This window comes from Gopherus flavomarginatus, chromosome 10 (assembly GCF_025201925.1).
Source record: "Gopherus flavomarginatus isolate rGopFla2 chromosome 10, rGopFla2.mat.asm, whole genome shotgun sequence".
In the NCBI taxonomy this organism is placed as follows: Eukaryota; Metazoa; Chordata; order Testudines; family Testudinidae; genus Gopherus; species Gopherus flavomarginatus.
This window is the reverse complement of record NC_066626.1, coordinates 44,280,952-44,296,821: the sequence shown is the minus strand read 5'-3', so window position 1 is coordinate 44,296,821 and position 15,870 is coordinate 44,280,952. Positions and strand designations below refer to the sequence as shown.

General features: G+C 42.8%; 1 protein-coding gene across 2 annotated transcripts in view; it reads right to left on the bottom strand.

Annotated features, from left to right (window-relative positions):
• Positions 1–15,870, bottom strand: part of LRP2 (LDL receptor related protein 2) — a 191,998-nt gene that overhangs the window by 52,102 nt on the left and 124,026 nt on the right. For both annotated transcript variants that reach the window (XM_050916323.1, XM_050916322.1), the window contains 10 exons: positions 13,762–13,965; positions 13,093–13,335; positions 11,456–11,581; positions 9,800–9,919; positions 7,578–7,709; positions 5,368–5,569; positions 4,666–4,961; positions 3,501–4,017; positions 1,974–2,126; positions 1,532–1,702 (listed from right to left, as the gene is read on the bottom strand). In XM_050916323.1, the coding sequence (XP_050772280.1) occupies positions 1,532–1,702; positions 1,974–2,126; positions 3,501–4,017; positions 4,666–4,961; positions 5,368–5,569; positions 7,578–7,709; positions 9,800–9,919; positions 11,456–11,581; positions 13,093–13,335; positions 13,762–13,965 (2,164 nt within the window). The remainder of the gene's footprint in view (positions 1–1,531; positions 1,703–1,973; positions 2,127–3,500; positions 4,018–4,665; positions 4,962–5,367; positions 5,570–7,577; positions 7,710–9,799; positions 9,920–11,455; positions 11,582–13,092; positions 13,336–13,761; positions 13,966–15,870) is intronic.

Below are 15,870 nucleotides of genomic sequence, written 5' to 3'. Positions count from 1 at the left end.
CACACAAAAGGAAATACGAAGCCATCCTTAAGAAATTATCTGGCTGTCCAATGAAGTTTTGTGCATAGATGATAGGTTACTTGTCATACAGGAATGTGGCTGTATAATTTAGATAGCTACTCAAGTGACACTTGGCAAAATGTAACACCTTTATTCCTAAATTTTAAATATCCTAGGACTGCTATATGTTACTTTTAGCAACATTTTTAATAGAAAAATCTTCTGTAACTCTCACATTTTTTTCTGATTGTATTATTAACAAAGAAGGCTAAGTTAGTAACTCTGAACAGCAACTTTATGATTAATGAACAAATCAATTAAGAAACTTGGCAAAATTAATCCAATGGAGAATCCTCCAAGTCTAAATTTTTGACAGAAATGCTAAACATCAAAATTTTAACATAACTGTTCACTTTCATATTGCTCTAAAAACACTGATTCTTTGTGACTTCACAGTGTCTGTTACAGTAAAATAGTTTTAATGGGTTATCTCTTTTTGTTATGACCAGGCATTAGCAGGAAATTATGGAAAACATTTTTTTCCCTAAAATGTTTCATTTTAACATGGAAACTTGGAAAGGAGCTAAAAGAAGAGACACGAAGGAGATTTTTTACATGTGTTAATTTGGAATTACCTGGAAAGAATCAGAAAGTTAGCTAGTTACTTGAGCTGAAATTGAAGTCTAAGCATTTCATCATCTGAAATTTATTTGACATTTTATAGATTTGTATCAAATGTAGGAAATTACATAACAAAGCCACAGGTTGCCTGCAGTATTGTCGTGAACTTTTAATAAGGGGAATATTAAGGCCAAACGTTCAGCAGAACTCTACAAATGTATGCACATACATTTCTTACCACTGTCCTCAGATCTGTGGGCAAAAAAAATGATGATTTGGTATTCAGTTCTGCCTCAGTTTGGGTTTTGCATCTACATGAAGATGCACTGGCAAATTCTAGCCCAGACTGTGAACCTCTTTCTGAATGTCTGAACAATTACTTCCATGAGCAGTTTCTGAGATTCCAGTGAGACTATTCATGCAACTACCCACTAGTGTGAGTAAAATGTTTACAGCCTAAACCCCTGCTGCAAAGTTCTGAAGACCCAGTGAAAATCTGTCCCTTATTATAATCACTGGAGCTAGCAAATATATGCTATAAAACTTCAGAACACAAGTGCCAACTGCTAAAGAAAAAGTCGAAAAAACCCCAAAAGTTAATTTTATCCAAATAAGGAGGGAATATTTCCTCTTCATCACCTTTATACCTAACTTCTGATTCCATTTTAATTTAGAATTAGTTAACCCTTTCAATTCTGATGGATTAATTGGATATGTCATTTGTCTAACTGCACTGTGACAAGACATAAAATATCTCTGTTTGTTCCATTTAAAAAAAAAAACTTGTTGCCTTGATCCATGCACAAACTGTCAGCAGTGAAGGGGTTAAAAAATTCTTAAAATAAAGTGCTACCACTGAAATTTGGTATGAACAGTTACCCAGTCGCTTTATTCTTCTCTATGTACGTACTCAATGTAGTTTAGATGGGCATCTGCCCAGTAGAGCTTGTCGTTGGTGTAATCTATGGTGAGTCCATTGGGCCACTCTAACTTGGTAGAGATAATCACCGTCTTGTTCTTGCCATCCATGCCCACTCTTCCAACATAGGCTCGGTCTGCCCAGTCAGTCCAGTAAACCTGTCTATTTAAACAACATCCATAGTTAGTTTTGTAGGAAAAGATCCAGGGACAAATTCTAGAAGGTACATTTGCAACATAACACCTCATGCACTAAAACAAAACCTATCCCGCACCGTTGGTGCATTTTTGCAGAACGGGAGGATATGATCCAAATATTCTGTAATTATTCTTACTAACAGACACAAAATGATAACTTAGTATGGACTTTAACACAAACAGCATGAGACTGGCAAACTGCTAGGTGAAAGAGAAACACTCTGGAAATGTCATACCCATATTTTGGATGAACGACAATAGCTCTGGGATACTGAAAGCAGAAGGTGTTGTTGGAATCCACACACCGATCCACCAATTTTTTCCGGAATCTGCCATCAAGCTCAGCGACATAGAGACAGTCTTTGTATGCATCCACCCAGTACAGTTTTCTGAAATGTTTTATAATGAATATTTTACACCCTGCTTTATACAAAATAAAGCACCTCACTTTAATTTCAGAGCTTTTTTCTCTCTAGAGTAATGATGAATCCACTGTAATGAAAGAAGAATTAATCAGGACCACTTACTTCTCAGTCCTCCAACACAGCCAACATGACAAAAGACAAATGTTGCCAACTGTTGCTCAGGGCTCAAACTGGGTAGGTACAAACCCATATGCCGTACTCCCACCTTTCCCGAGCCATATGCCATATTGCCCCTATCCTCTCCTCTGACATTGGCACCACTGGCCAATTACTGCTACTGGTGCCAAATTCAAAACTGTAGCTGGTCAACTGGGGAATAAACCCCCCATCTCAGACAGCTGCCTGCAGCACATGGCCAGCACAGGGTGTCACTACCTCTACTTTTCCTCCCCTCTTCTCTTACCAAGAAATGGCAACAAGGAGATGGCACGGAGAGGGGCCAGGAAGGGAGATGTGCAATGCCCTGGGTCATGAGTGGGGCTGCAGCTGGGGCTGCCATTAGAATCACCATCTCTCTCTCCCTCCCCTGCAGTTTGATCCCTGCTTTCAGCAAACCAAAGGAGTGAAAAAATATGCATGATTATAAAGTACTTTCACTTATGGGGACAAGGGTAAAACACTGGGTAACCCCTCTGTTGTAAGAATCATTCATCACAGCACACCCAGAAAAATCTGGTTCTCAAATGGCAGTGTCAGTGAGGTTTCCCTGGTTAATAAGAGTATTTTTAAATATAAAAATTCAGGTTTTATCAATTGTCTTTGCTTGCTTGCTTGCTTAATATATCCCTCCCAGTTAAGACATTTCCTATCACATCAGAGAAGTGGATTTTCTATTAATTATTCTTATTCTTATTACTATTATTAAATGGTCCATTAACATAAATGTTCAGAAGTCTTTGCATTACTGTGGTGCCCTTATTGCACATTCTGACGATAAGAACACCAGGCTACAACATGTTTTGTTGCTAGCAGGACTGAGCATAGTGCTAGGAGCCAGAAACTTTCTAATTATGCTCTGCAACTAGCTTGCTGTGTGTGTTTGCTAAACCACTCACGGTCTGGCTTCCCCATTACCAAAACAGGAATAACACAATGTACCCATCTCACATGGCTGTTGTGAGGATTAGTTAGTGAATGTTTGTACAGTGTTTTGAAAATATAAAACACACTAAAGAGCTAAGCAGTATTATGAATAATTATTATTGACATTATTAGGATACTGTTATACTGGGTGTATGGGATTGAAAACCAATCCCAAACAAGTATCTTAACTCATATTTTCACATTAAAAAAAATAACTTCCTTAATAGCTCAGAAAAGCTAAAAACATTTTCTTACCTGCCAACCCAATCCACAGCAATACCTTCCCCATTTGGCACATCATCACTTATTACTGTCTCCTTGTTTGTCCCATTTAGGAACATTCTTTCAATGACCTTCCTCCCCACATCAATCCAGTACAACCTCTTTTCCACCCTGTCAAAGTCCAGTGCCACCACATTTCTTAGTCCTTGCAAAATGAGAGAGTAAGACTGGCCATCTGCTGTGAGATTTCTCAGATAGTAACGGTTGCTAAAAATAAGGTAGGGGGAGATATTACTATTTTGCCGGCAACTCTTTCCATCAGGCTCACGGATGTAGCCTGGGGCGCACTTACAGATGTAGGAGCCAGCAGTGTTCTCACAAATCTGACTACATACTGATGGCGTGTCATTGCATTCATCAATATCATCACATGTCCGTTTATCGGACATAAGTCTGTGTCCAGTACGACAAGAACAATAGAAACTAGTCAGGGTGTCTGTGCAATTATGATCACATCCGCTGATTGAAGGGTCATTACATTCATTAATACCTGTGGTACAAAAACAAAAACATTATTATTCAAGCAACTGAGTTACCCAGAAAACAATGCAGCCCTTATCCAAAGTATTCATAAGAGTCAACATCATGACAAGTGGGCAACAACTTTTGTTCCAAAAATACCAAAATATTCTAAATCTTGGGTGGCTACAATTGAGTTGCCAGGGGCAGATCCTTACCCAGTGTAAATTATCATGCTCCATTGAAGTCAGTGGGGCTATGATAATTTACACCAGTGGCAGATCTGCCCCCAAATTCTGTCAGTGCAGAATATTATTATTTCTCAGAAGAAATACACACACACACACACACACATATTAAAAAAAACTATTTATCTGGCATTTTCATATCTAAAATCTGTGGTGATATATTCATTCTATTTACCAATTACTGGCTAATTTTCATGGATTTAGTATATGAATTGATGTGCTATATTTACAAAATAGCATACTATGTTATGATTTAATAATTAATAAGTGTGCAATATATGTATGCATTCTTCATACATCTTATTTGCAAGTCCAGATGGAACATGTATCATCTTAACTAACCCGCTGACTTAATTTTTTTAAAATTGTCTAAAACATTTAAAATAAAATATCAGAACCCTAATCCACTACCCCCAGCACTACACACGTACCACATCCTTTTTCATCGCTATTATCGAAGCAATCATCCAGCCGATTGCAAATTTTAACCATTTCAATGCAGTTTCCATTGTCACATTTAAAATGATGGGGAGAGCAAGTTGCTTCTGGTGTATTACAGAGGTGTTCCAGCTCATCAGATTCATCCCCACAATCATTATCTCCATCGCAGATATATGCCTTTGAAATGCAGCGCCCATTTTGACATGTGAACTGGTGCTGTTGACAGGGCTGATAGGTGCACCCTCTCTCATCGCTGCTATCACCACAGTCGTTCCGCCTGTCACATCTGGAAAGAAAGGTGGCATTGTTAAACACATAAAGGTAGTGACCGTTGGATGGACGGAGGGGTAGATACACACCTGGTCATGCAAATCCTTACTCCCAACAGTACACCCTTACTCACATGAATAGTTAAAATGAAATCAAAATGTACTGATGCAAGTACGGCTATTAAAGATACCAGTGAGACTCCTCCCATGAAAAGTTACTGTGCCCAGAAGTACAGGTTTAATGCCATAGGTAGGCTGTGGTAATATTAACTCAACCATCCCAGAGGTTTGTACTGCACATAAATTATTTCACACTTAAATGTAATCCTATTAAATGACAAAGTATAAAAACTGAAATTAATTCATTCCTTCATTTGAATCTATTTGCAAGGCTTTTGTATTGTTGCTGAAGTATATACAGACCTGTAAGAGTTTCGGATGCACAATCCATTGTTACACGTGAATTCATTTTCAGTGCAAGACCGTCGCGTGCAGTTTTGATGTTCATCATAAGCATCACTGCAGTCAGCATCTCCATCGCAGACCCATACCTGAGGGATACACCTCCTCAGGGGGGGCCTGTTGTTCACACATGTAAACTCAGTGGCTGTGCAGCTGTGGTTTGCTAAAATAAAACACATTTGCTAAATAACTGAAATAGAGTTATTTTCATTTTACATGTACAAAATATGCATTCCCCATTCACATCTAGGCATGTGTACCCGAAATTTCAAGCAGAAATTCATTCAAATGCATCTTATCCATTGCAAAAAGCCAGATTTATCCTTGGTGTATCTCCACTGACTGCAGCTGTGTGTGGAGGGTAGTGTGGTGCCCCACAATGCCCCAGGGAGAAGCAGCACTCCTCCCAGAGCTCCCTGGCATGCAGGGGAACCATTCCTGTTGTTACACCCCTTCTGGGGATGCAGCATTCTTTCCCTTGGTGCCAGGCCAGTGCATCAGGAAGCAGAGCTAAGACCTTGCCTCTCCCTACTCACTCCTTTGAGATGCTTGTTCCCCAGAGGGCAAATCAAGGGAGCAAATAACTGCTGAAGGGCACAAGGAAGGGGGCCAGGCTTCCTGCGCTTCTCCTCTTTGTGCATCCACTAAACAGCCTGGCACAACCTGACTCTGCTCTCCAGCTAATAGGACTTCTACTGGAACCTCTCTGACACTAATACCTGATACTGATTCACAAGAAAAGCTGTACTGCCATGATCAGGCACTCTATATGTTGAAGTTGTTACAGCGGTCTGTGTTAAACAAACACGCCATGTTAATTACATTGCAAAGCAGTGTATAATTCAAGGCTATTGAATGGAATGGGACAAAATGAGAAAGGACTTTTTAAGTAGAATTTAGAATTTTAATTCCAAAAATGTAGAATAAAATAAGGAATTATACAAAATATTGAGACAGAAAAAAACGTTATGTCATGCAGACTTTTCAGTAAATCTAGCCTGGTCTGAAAGCAAGTGGGCTGCCCCTAACACAGGGGTGGGCAAACTACGGCCCGCAGGCTAGATCCGGTCCCTCAGGGCTTTGGATCTGGCCCGTGGAATTGCCTCCTGTGGCACCACAGGTCCCGTGCCACTCTGCAGAAGCAACTGGCACCACTTCCGTGCAGCCCCTAGGCTGCGTGGCAGAGGGCTCCATGCGTTGCCCTTGCCTCCAGGCACCATCCCCCACAGCTCCCATTGGCCAGGAATGGGGAACCCCGGCCACTGGGAGCTTCGGAGGAGGTACCTGGATGCAAGGCAAGCGCACGCGGAGCCCTCCACCCCAGAGCGCCCCCTCCCCCCCCCCGCACACACACAGGGGCTGCAGTGCTTCCTGGAGTGGCGCGGCGTGGGGCCAGCGCAGGCAATGCAGGGAGCCTGCCCTGGCCCCAGTGCGAGCTGCTGTCACCCTGGAGCCACTTCAGGTAAGCGGCACCAGGTCAGAGCCTGAACTCCACCCGCCCCCCATGCCTGCACCTCACACCCCTCCTGCACCCCAACTCCCTGCCCTGAGCCCCCTCGTACACCCCGCACCCCTCCTGCACTCCAACCCCCTGCACTGAGCTCCCTGCTGCACCCTGCACTCCTGTGCACCCATGCCCAGAGCCCCCTCAGACATCCCGCACCCCTCTTGCACCCCAACCCCTCTGTCCTGAGCTCCCTGCTGCACCCTGCACCCATGCACCCCTGCCCTGAGCCCCCTCATGCACTCTGCACCCCTCCTGTACCCCAATCCCTTGCCCTAAGCCCCCTGCTGCACCCCGCAGACCTCCTGCACCCCTGCCAAGCCCCCTCGTACACCCCACGCCTCTCCTGCACCCCAACTCCCTGCTCTGAGCCTCCTAACACATCCTGCACTCTTCGTGCACCCCAACCCCCTGCCCTGAGCCCTCCCTGCATTCCGCACCCCTTCTGCACCCCAACCCCCTTCCCTGAGTCCCTTCATGCACCCCGCACCGCTCCTCTACCCCAATCCCTTGCCCTGAGCCCCTTCCTGCACACCACACTCCATCCCGCACCCCAACCCCCTGCCCTGGCCCTGCATACAATTTCCCCACCCAGATGTGGCCCTTGGCCCAAAAAGTTTGCCCACCCCTGCCCTAGCACAATACTTTATTTGTATTAGACACCTACCACAGTTATGTCTTTGATCTTCATCACTCATATCCCCGCAGTCATTATCACCATCACAGATCCAGCTTGCTGGGATACATCTGCCATCATCACACCTGAACTGGATACTTGAACAAGTTCGCACATGGGACACTTAAAAAATGAATAGAATTACTCTGCTTGTTAAACTAGCCTGCACCGTTGTAATAACCTACTAACTGAAGCATCCTTTAGGACAGGTTTACTCCAATGAAATGCAAGAGAAAAGCTCAAAAATTAGAACCTAGGTCAAATCACGCTTGCTGAGATAAGGTGAACACCACTTTTCCATGTCCCCATTTTCTCTTTATTGGTCAATTACACTAACAACCCGTACAAACACATTACTGCTTTGATTGTTAGTATGGCAATCTTGTTATATATCAAAAGTAGACTGTTAAGGAAACCTGAAATTAGGAAACGTGGTAAACTTGAAGCAGGCATCAACAGTCCTGACAGTGACAGTACTAATTTTACTATGTATGTTTATAATTGCTTGTTTGTAATCAGGGGCTGAGGTTTTTGGAGCAATTAATAAGGTCTTAATAAGGTTGAAGGTGTGTCAGTTTGAATTCCTTCAAAAGCAGGCATGTGTCTCAGAGCTCTAGAAATGTGGGCAAAAGTCACAATCATTTCTAAGTTTGAAATCAAAAGGTGTAGTTTTTATTTTAATAAATACAGTGCTAGTAACAAACCAACACTACATTACCAGCTATCACTTGAATTTCTCATACCTCATAAAATGTGGAGAATGAGACATCAGCCCATTTTTACAGGAAAATCCTATTCTTCTGTTACAGTACCAGTTTTTTCCACTGATATCTGCCACATTGTACTCTACTTGTTTCCCAGTGATATTGGTTTTCCTCCTCTTCCGCTCTATGGAGAAAATACCTGGCTTCTTCCCCACTTCCTTCTCCCTTCCCTTTCTTATTTCTTTATTTACTCTAATCGGTTTCCATCCTGCACAGAGGACCTGACTACTCCAAAGAATGATGGGACACTCAGAATCCTAGAATGCCTCAGTCTCACAGTATCTGAAGTGTAGCCCTCTCTCCACACCTTTTTTCCCAAATGTCAGAGTGCATATGCGCTCTTCATGTCCAAGACCATTCCAAAATACAGGTTACCCCACATCAGCCAATTCACCAACACTGTTGTTTCAAAGGAGAAAGGAATGGCTTTCATTTACTAGTAATCAATCATGATAGCTAAGAGAATTCACATTCCACACAGAGCTTTTGTGATGCAGATACTAAGACAGGGTCTGGCAAACTTTTTGGCCCGAGGGCTGCATTGGGTTTCATAAATTGTATGGAGGGCAGGTTATGGGAGGGGGTTGTGGCCCGGCCCCCACCTCCTATCTGCCCCTCCCCGACTCCTGCCCCATCCAACCCCCCCTGCTCCCTGACGGCCCTTCTGGGACCCCTGCCCCATTCACACTCCCCCGCTCCCTGTCCCCTGACTGCCCCTGGACCCCCGCCGCCCCATCCAACCCCTCCGGGACCCCTGCCCCGTCCAACCACCCCTTCTCCCTGTCCCCTGACTGCCCCATCCAACCCCACCTCCTTCCTGACTGCCCCCCAGGTCCCGTGCTCGCATTCAGCCCCATTTCCCCCCGAACTCTATCCACACCCCTGCCCCTTGACCACCACCCCAAACTCCCCTGCCCTCAATTCAACCTCCCCTGCTCCCTGCCCCCTTACCGCACTGCTTGGAGCACCGGTGGCTGGCAGCGCTAGAGCTGTGCCACCCGGCTGGAGCTGGGCCATGCTGCCACCCCCGCCACCATACAGCACAGAGCACTGGGTCAGGCTGGGCTCTGCAGCTGTGCTGCCCCAGGAGCTCGCTGCCCCTCTGCCCAGAGCATTGCGCCGGTGGCAGAGCAAGTGAGTTGAGGCTGCGGAGGAGGGGAGACAGCAGGGGAGGGGCCACGGGTGAGCCTCCCAGACCAGGAGCTTGGGGGCCGGGCAGGATGGTCCTGTGGGCCGGATGTGGCCTGCAGGCCGTAGTTTGCCCACCCTTGCACTAAGAAATAAATTGAAACTACAGGCTCATATCACACAAGCCACTGAACAGGCCTTAAAAGGTTTTTCCAATTACTACCAGCCTGGACTGGATTTGTACTGCTGACCTAGAAGAGAAATTATTTATTTCCCATAACCAATTTCCTCAAAACAGTTCTCTTTTAACTGCACACTCACCACAAGATGCGGGTTCATCAGAGCCATCAGCACAGTCTACTCCTTGATCACAGTACCAATGAGCAGGAATACAACGTCCAGATGTACAACGAAACTCACTATTTGTGCAAGTCAGTGAGACTGGAAGAAAAAACCTATGTATGACTTCTTTCTTTTTGTTACCCTTCCAACTTGTTTTAAGTTGCTTTTGAGTCCAAAAACATTATAGACCCCAAAAAAGAAAAAGAAAAAATTATGCTAGCAAGGATGCCCTTTCATATTCTATCTGCAAAGAGCTTTTTGTACAACTACTGGGCAAAATTCTCTCCTTACACAAGTACGTGCAGCTTCTATTGTTGCATCCACTTATGGGAATGCAGAATTTGCCCCTAGTATAAGATTACTAGAGAGCAAAGCACATTGTACATTTACAGTTGGGATGAGACTAAGATGATTTTCACTTTAAGAATAATAGGAAAATGGAACTCTACAAGCCAGAAATCTGCTGTTTGGACTTGATCTTGTTATCTTCCCTGTTTCCCTACAACTAAGGAAGTCAGGGGCATCGAATGTATTGCTCATTAACACCCTTGAGTTGCTTCAGTTTCCCTTTTGTCCCTCTCTTCCTCCCACTTTCCCTTTATCTCTTTTTCTTCCACAATGCACTGCACTTTTGCCATCTCTCACCCGTTCTCCGTGCAGAACACTCATCAGTAATATAGCAGCACTTCCAAGATTTATGATACAAAGGGATGGAAGTACATCCTTCATTAGCAGCACAAGAGTTACAATTCCTACTGGCTGGCAAGGGTGCCAAAATTTCTTCCTGTCACACATGCTCCACCCATAAACTGACCATATTCTGTGGGCAAAAGCTAGACTTGTATTTTAGAAAGACTGGGTGAAAGACCATTCAATTAAATGTAGATAACTATGAGATAATGACAACCCACTCCATCACTAGAAGTGCAGAGTAGTAAACATACCTTGTAGACTTTATAAATTGATCTGGGATACCTTAAACATGGAAGGAAATACATACAACCAACTTCTATGCTAACAAAAAATATCTGGTACTTATGACAGAGAAAACAAGATGCTTTTACATAGTACTTAGAAGCAATAATAAAAGACTAACTGTTGTCTAGAATATATAAACACTTCAGAAGTAAAACAAACTATACCCTAGATTGTGTAAACCGAAGTACTGAGCAAAAGAGAGAGGAAGTTATTCTAGCACTAAGGGATTGGCGAAGGCACATTCAGTATAGTGTGCTCAATTCTGGTAACCTGGAAAAATATGATGTAGATCAGTGGTTTTCAACCTTTTTTCATTTGTGGATCCCTAAAAAATTTCGAATGGAGGTGCAGACTGCTTTGGAAATCTAAGGCGGTCTGCAGACAGGTTGAAAACCACTGATGTAGAAGGTACAGCAAAGAAAAAACAGAATGGATAAGAAATTCTTGAAACAAACAAAAAAGATAGAGAAATTATGCCTGATTTCATTGGGAAAAGCTGAGACTACATAAATGGTGAGCACGTTATGGTACATCTACCTCATAAATCTCAGGGAGTATAAAGAACAGATGTGACAAGAACATTTGAGCTTGTACCAAAGGCACGAGAGGAATGAATTACTGAAGTGAAGAAAGATGATTAGGGCACTATTTACTTACCACAATGAGTGGGGCTCTCATCACTCATGTCTCCACAGTCATTATCTCCATCACACAGATATGTTCGAGGAATGCAAATGTTTGTGCTTTGACATTTTGTAAAACCAGATTGGCAAGTGCGTTCAGCTTTAAGAGGGAAAGAGAGAGCGCATGTTTAGAACATTTTTAACTCACTAAACTGTATCATTTTGAAAGAAACACAACGTTGTTAAAATAAAATTTACTCTGGAGTAAATTTTCAGTGTCTTATATTAGTTTTAGCTAAGAGCCTGCCACTAATATCACTGTTCACTCAAAAGAAATGCACAGTGGCTCTAAAAAACACTAGAGGGAGCTAAAACAGCCGCACAACTTTAGGTGTCTGTTTTCCTCACAGTTTTTACATATTTTTCTGGGATATTTTCTCTTTATTAATGGCTAAACATGGATGTCTTGAGAAGCTACAAAGAGAGATGGGCAAATAACTCAAAATGTTTTCCACTCATTTTTGTTCAAATGTTGATATGAATTACTTGGGGCTGTGCTCATGAGGCTGTCCTGCTGCTCTCTGTGAACATTCAGGCAATTAAGTTGTACTGGCAAAAATGTTGGCAGAATGCATTTTCAAAGTAGCATGTGCTGGTATTCACAGACACCATACTGTAAATTCACATGCACATATATTCACATTGGAAGTGCTTGTACATTCAACCAATTGGGGCAGAAATAATACCATGCGAATTATCTGACCAACCACAAATAAGCAACATAGTTGAACTTTTGAATACTTGCGATAAATCCATAGAGTAAACATTTAAAACATTTTAGAAAAATGTAAGTTACAAGTACATTCCAGAAAATCACAATCTACCAACAACTATAGCACAAGCAGAAAAAGGGGCTACCTTAACTGAATACATTTCTTATCATGAATTATTTGCTCAGCTCCCGTTATGAATGTTCCATAGGAGAACTTCCTACTGACCAGAAGGGCTGCTTAGCCTGATTAGCCATGTTATTGGTCAGCATTGATTTAACTGCATTTTGTATTTTATTGAAAATAATACTCATTTCCAGAAACAATTCTGTTGATTTTGAAATGAACACTTAACTAATGAAGCATTTCCACTTTTTTAGCAATATAAAGAATAATATTAAATGTAAGAGTAACTGAAGTAACATGCATAATATTTACTGCTGGTGATTTAAAGCTATTGCAATTAACACAGTAAGAATGATATAAAACTTTATAGCATAAACCCACTGCACAAATTTGGGTTCCAACTTTGTGATGACTTACATAAGGACAAAATGCCCCATGAATAGCCCTGTTGAACTGAATGGGACTATTCACAGCACATAAAGTGAAGCACATGCATAAATCTTTCCAGGGTTGGGGACATACAGAGGACAGGCTATTTTTAATAATAAAATAAAATATCTATGCTCTCATATTGCTCATAAATATTTTAATTACTGTGTTTTGTTTCAAAATAGTATAAAGAAAACTATTGTTAAAATAAACCAATCATGTCAAGAGAAGTCACTTGTTCTCTTTTGCTGATAGCTTCATTATTCTTCACAAGCAAAATATTTGCCTCTTCTTTGGTCTAAAGAGTCAGATCCAAATATACAATAGGTAGTTATGATGAACTTACGGCAATTTCTCTCATCTGAAGTGCCATTATCATAACAGTTGTTTACACCATTGCAGACGTATTCAAGAGATATACACCTTCCATTATTGCAAGTAAATTCTGTGTGGGAGTCACAAGTTCGGAACAAGCAGCCCACCTCATCGCTGTTGTCTCCACAGTCATTGTAGTGGTCGCAGCGGTAGTGATAAGGTACGCACCTCCCATTGCCACAGGTAAAAGCTGTTGGCTGACAGGTATGGAAAGCTAAAAGGGGATAAAAACAGGGAAGAAAAGTCATGGATACAATGTAAACTCAATTCTTTGACAAATGCAGCAAAGGAAAACACACTTCACTTTTACCTGCCAGGGCAAACATCGCTGCAAAACGGACTGCATGAAAAGTAAAATACACATTTTGAATTAGACAAAGTCAAAGGTAAAGTCAGATAAATATGATTTAAAGTTAAAGGCATGCCTACAAATCCTTTCTTGTTTCTAATGCAAATTTGTTGTCATAATACCCATGAAGATGCAGATACAAAATCGGAAACCAGGCAGGAGCTCGCTCTAAATTACTACCACAGGACTCAATCCCACTGCCACCAAATCAATGGGAAAAGTGCCACTGATGTCAGTGAGAGCGGGACTGAGCCCCGTGTCACTTTTGAACACAGTTATTAAAACACTTACCACACACACTTTCCAGCTCATCGCTGCCATCCCCACAATCGTTATCATTGTCACATTTCCACCGCGCTGAGATGCAGCGTCCATTAAGGCATGTGAAGAGCCCTCCATCACACCTGGTACCATTGTCCACAATACAGTGCTTGTTATTATTGGCTAAATACCAGCGACCTTCAGACGGACACTGACACTCTGCACCAGTAGGACCTGCATACATTTGAAACCCCCCATAAAAAAAGAAAAAAGGATGAGCTTATCAACACATTAAGATAAGCCTTCCTTAAATTTATTCATAGCTACAACATTCGTTATTCTTTGCTGAACTATAACAGCTAGCTTTGTTGTATGTGTCAACCTTTTCAATAAGCAAGGCTACTGGGTCAGATGCTGACCTCAGTTCACCTGTGCCAATCCACTTAACTCAATGGCACTATTCAAGAGCTCAAAATCTGGTGCATTGATTTACAATATTTGTTTGCCATAAATACCATGGGCTGTTCTCAGTGTGATAATAGGTGTACTTTTTGGGTCCAAGTGAGAAAATATCCCATCGTCAAAAATTAAGGCCACACCAACTGAAGATCTGGCCGCTAAGACTGGAAAACATTAGACTAACTTTGTTCATATTGAAGGCGATGGGAGTTTTCCCTTTGTCTCCAGGCCAACTGTGAATGGGAAATAAGTGCCTAGGTGCTTTTGGAAATCCCACTAGGCACCTATCTGCATCTTTAGGAGACTTAAAATCTTGCCCTGGGTGCATTTAAAAATCCCTCTCCTAATGTATTTTACAATTTCAGCTTGTGCCAAACTTGTACAACATTATCAGCTTATTAAACCCATTCATTTTCTATTGGAAATTGGGATTTCAATTGCCAAAGCTTTTAAAATAACACAACAAAACAGATAGAGATTGTAGGGCAAGGGGTTCTGAAAGAGTCTGGAAAATAATGGTAACAGAAACATTTTGTAACATCATGTGACGAAGAAATCCAGATTATGATGAAATTTTAAATTTGCAGCATGAAGCATTTAGTGACGTGGTACCATTCTGAGGTCTCAGTGTAATCTACTGGTGAATATGTATTATAGGTCCTCTCTGTGCCAAATCCAGAGAGGACAGGCATTCGGTACAGCCCCAGCTAGAGTGCTTTAGCCCTAACTACAGCAGCTCATGTAGTTCAATCCCTGATGTGTCAGCCAAAATGGCAGTTGTCACATGAGCACAGAAAATTCAGTTTGTATAGTTTGGACCACAATGAGACATATTTTAGTTTCAACCAGGAATGGGCAACCGTAGGCACAGGGGAAACAACCTGCCCACCAGATCATTTTATCTGGCCTGTCCATAGGCAGCTGGTAAAAATATTATTTGGGGGGGAGTGAGCAGGGGCATAGCCCTGGGTGGGCCATGGCCCAATCAAGTAACACCCAGGCCCCCCCAAATCTGAGAACCAGGCACAACCACTTAAAGTGAAAGGGCTTACAGGGAGTACAGAGTGGAGCAACACTATTCACCAGCCCAACCACCTCTCTGTCACTCATGCAGGGAAGGGCTCACGTCACCCGGCTCTCATTCCTGCCTTCCCATTGGCTCCCATCTTCCACAGCCAATCTATCTGTCATCAGCCCTGACCCCTCCTAGTGGTGGGCGAGTCAGGGCACACTTCTGCCAACATGGAGGCAGTAACCAGAGCTGGATGGTGTAATGGCAGAGCCTCTCCCCTGCTGACATGACAGATGGGGGCTGGGCCAAATTTGAGTGGCATTGTGACTCAGTGCATGGTCTCTGCCTTCACTCTGTTTCCCCTTAAACACAGGCTCCCCAACATGCGGAACCCATACACCAGGCTCCAGCTCTGGTCCATGCCACCCAGTTCTGGTTAGTTCCTCCCTGTTGGCCAAAACCTGATTGGCTCTCAGCTCCCAAACAATCATCCAAGGGGTAGACAGTAACTGGAATTTGGTGGCACGGTGCGGAAAGGCTGATGGGGAAGCAGAGCCAAGCAGAGTAGTATGAGGCAGCAGCAACTTTACTAAAAGATGGCACCCCTCAGTGACCTGGCTCAATCTTCAAAAAAAAATTCTGTGTGGCCTGCTCAGGCTTTTAGGATA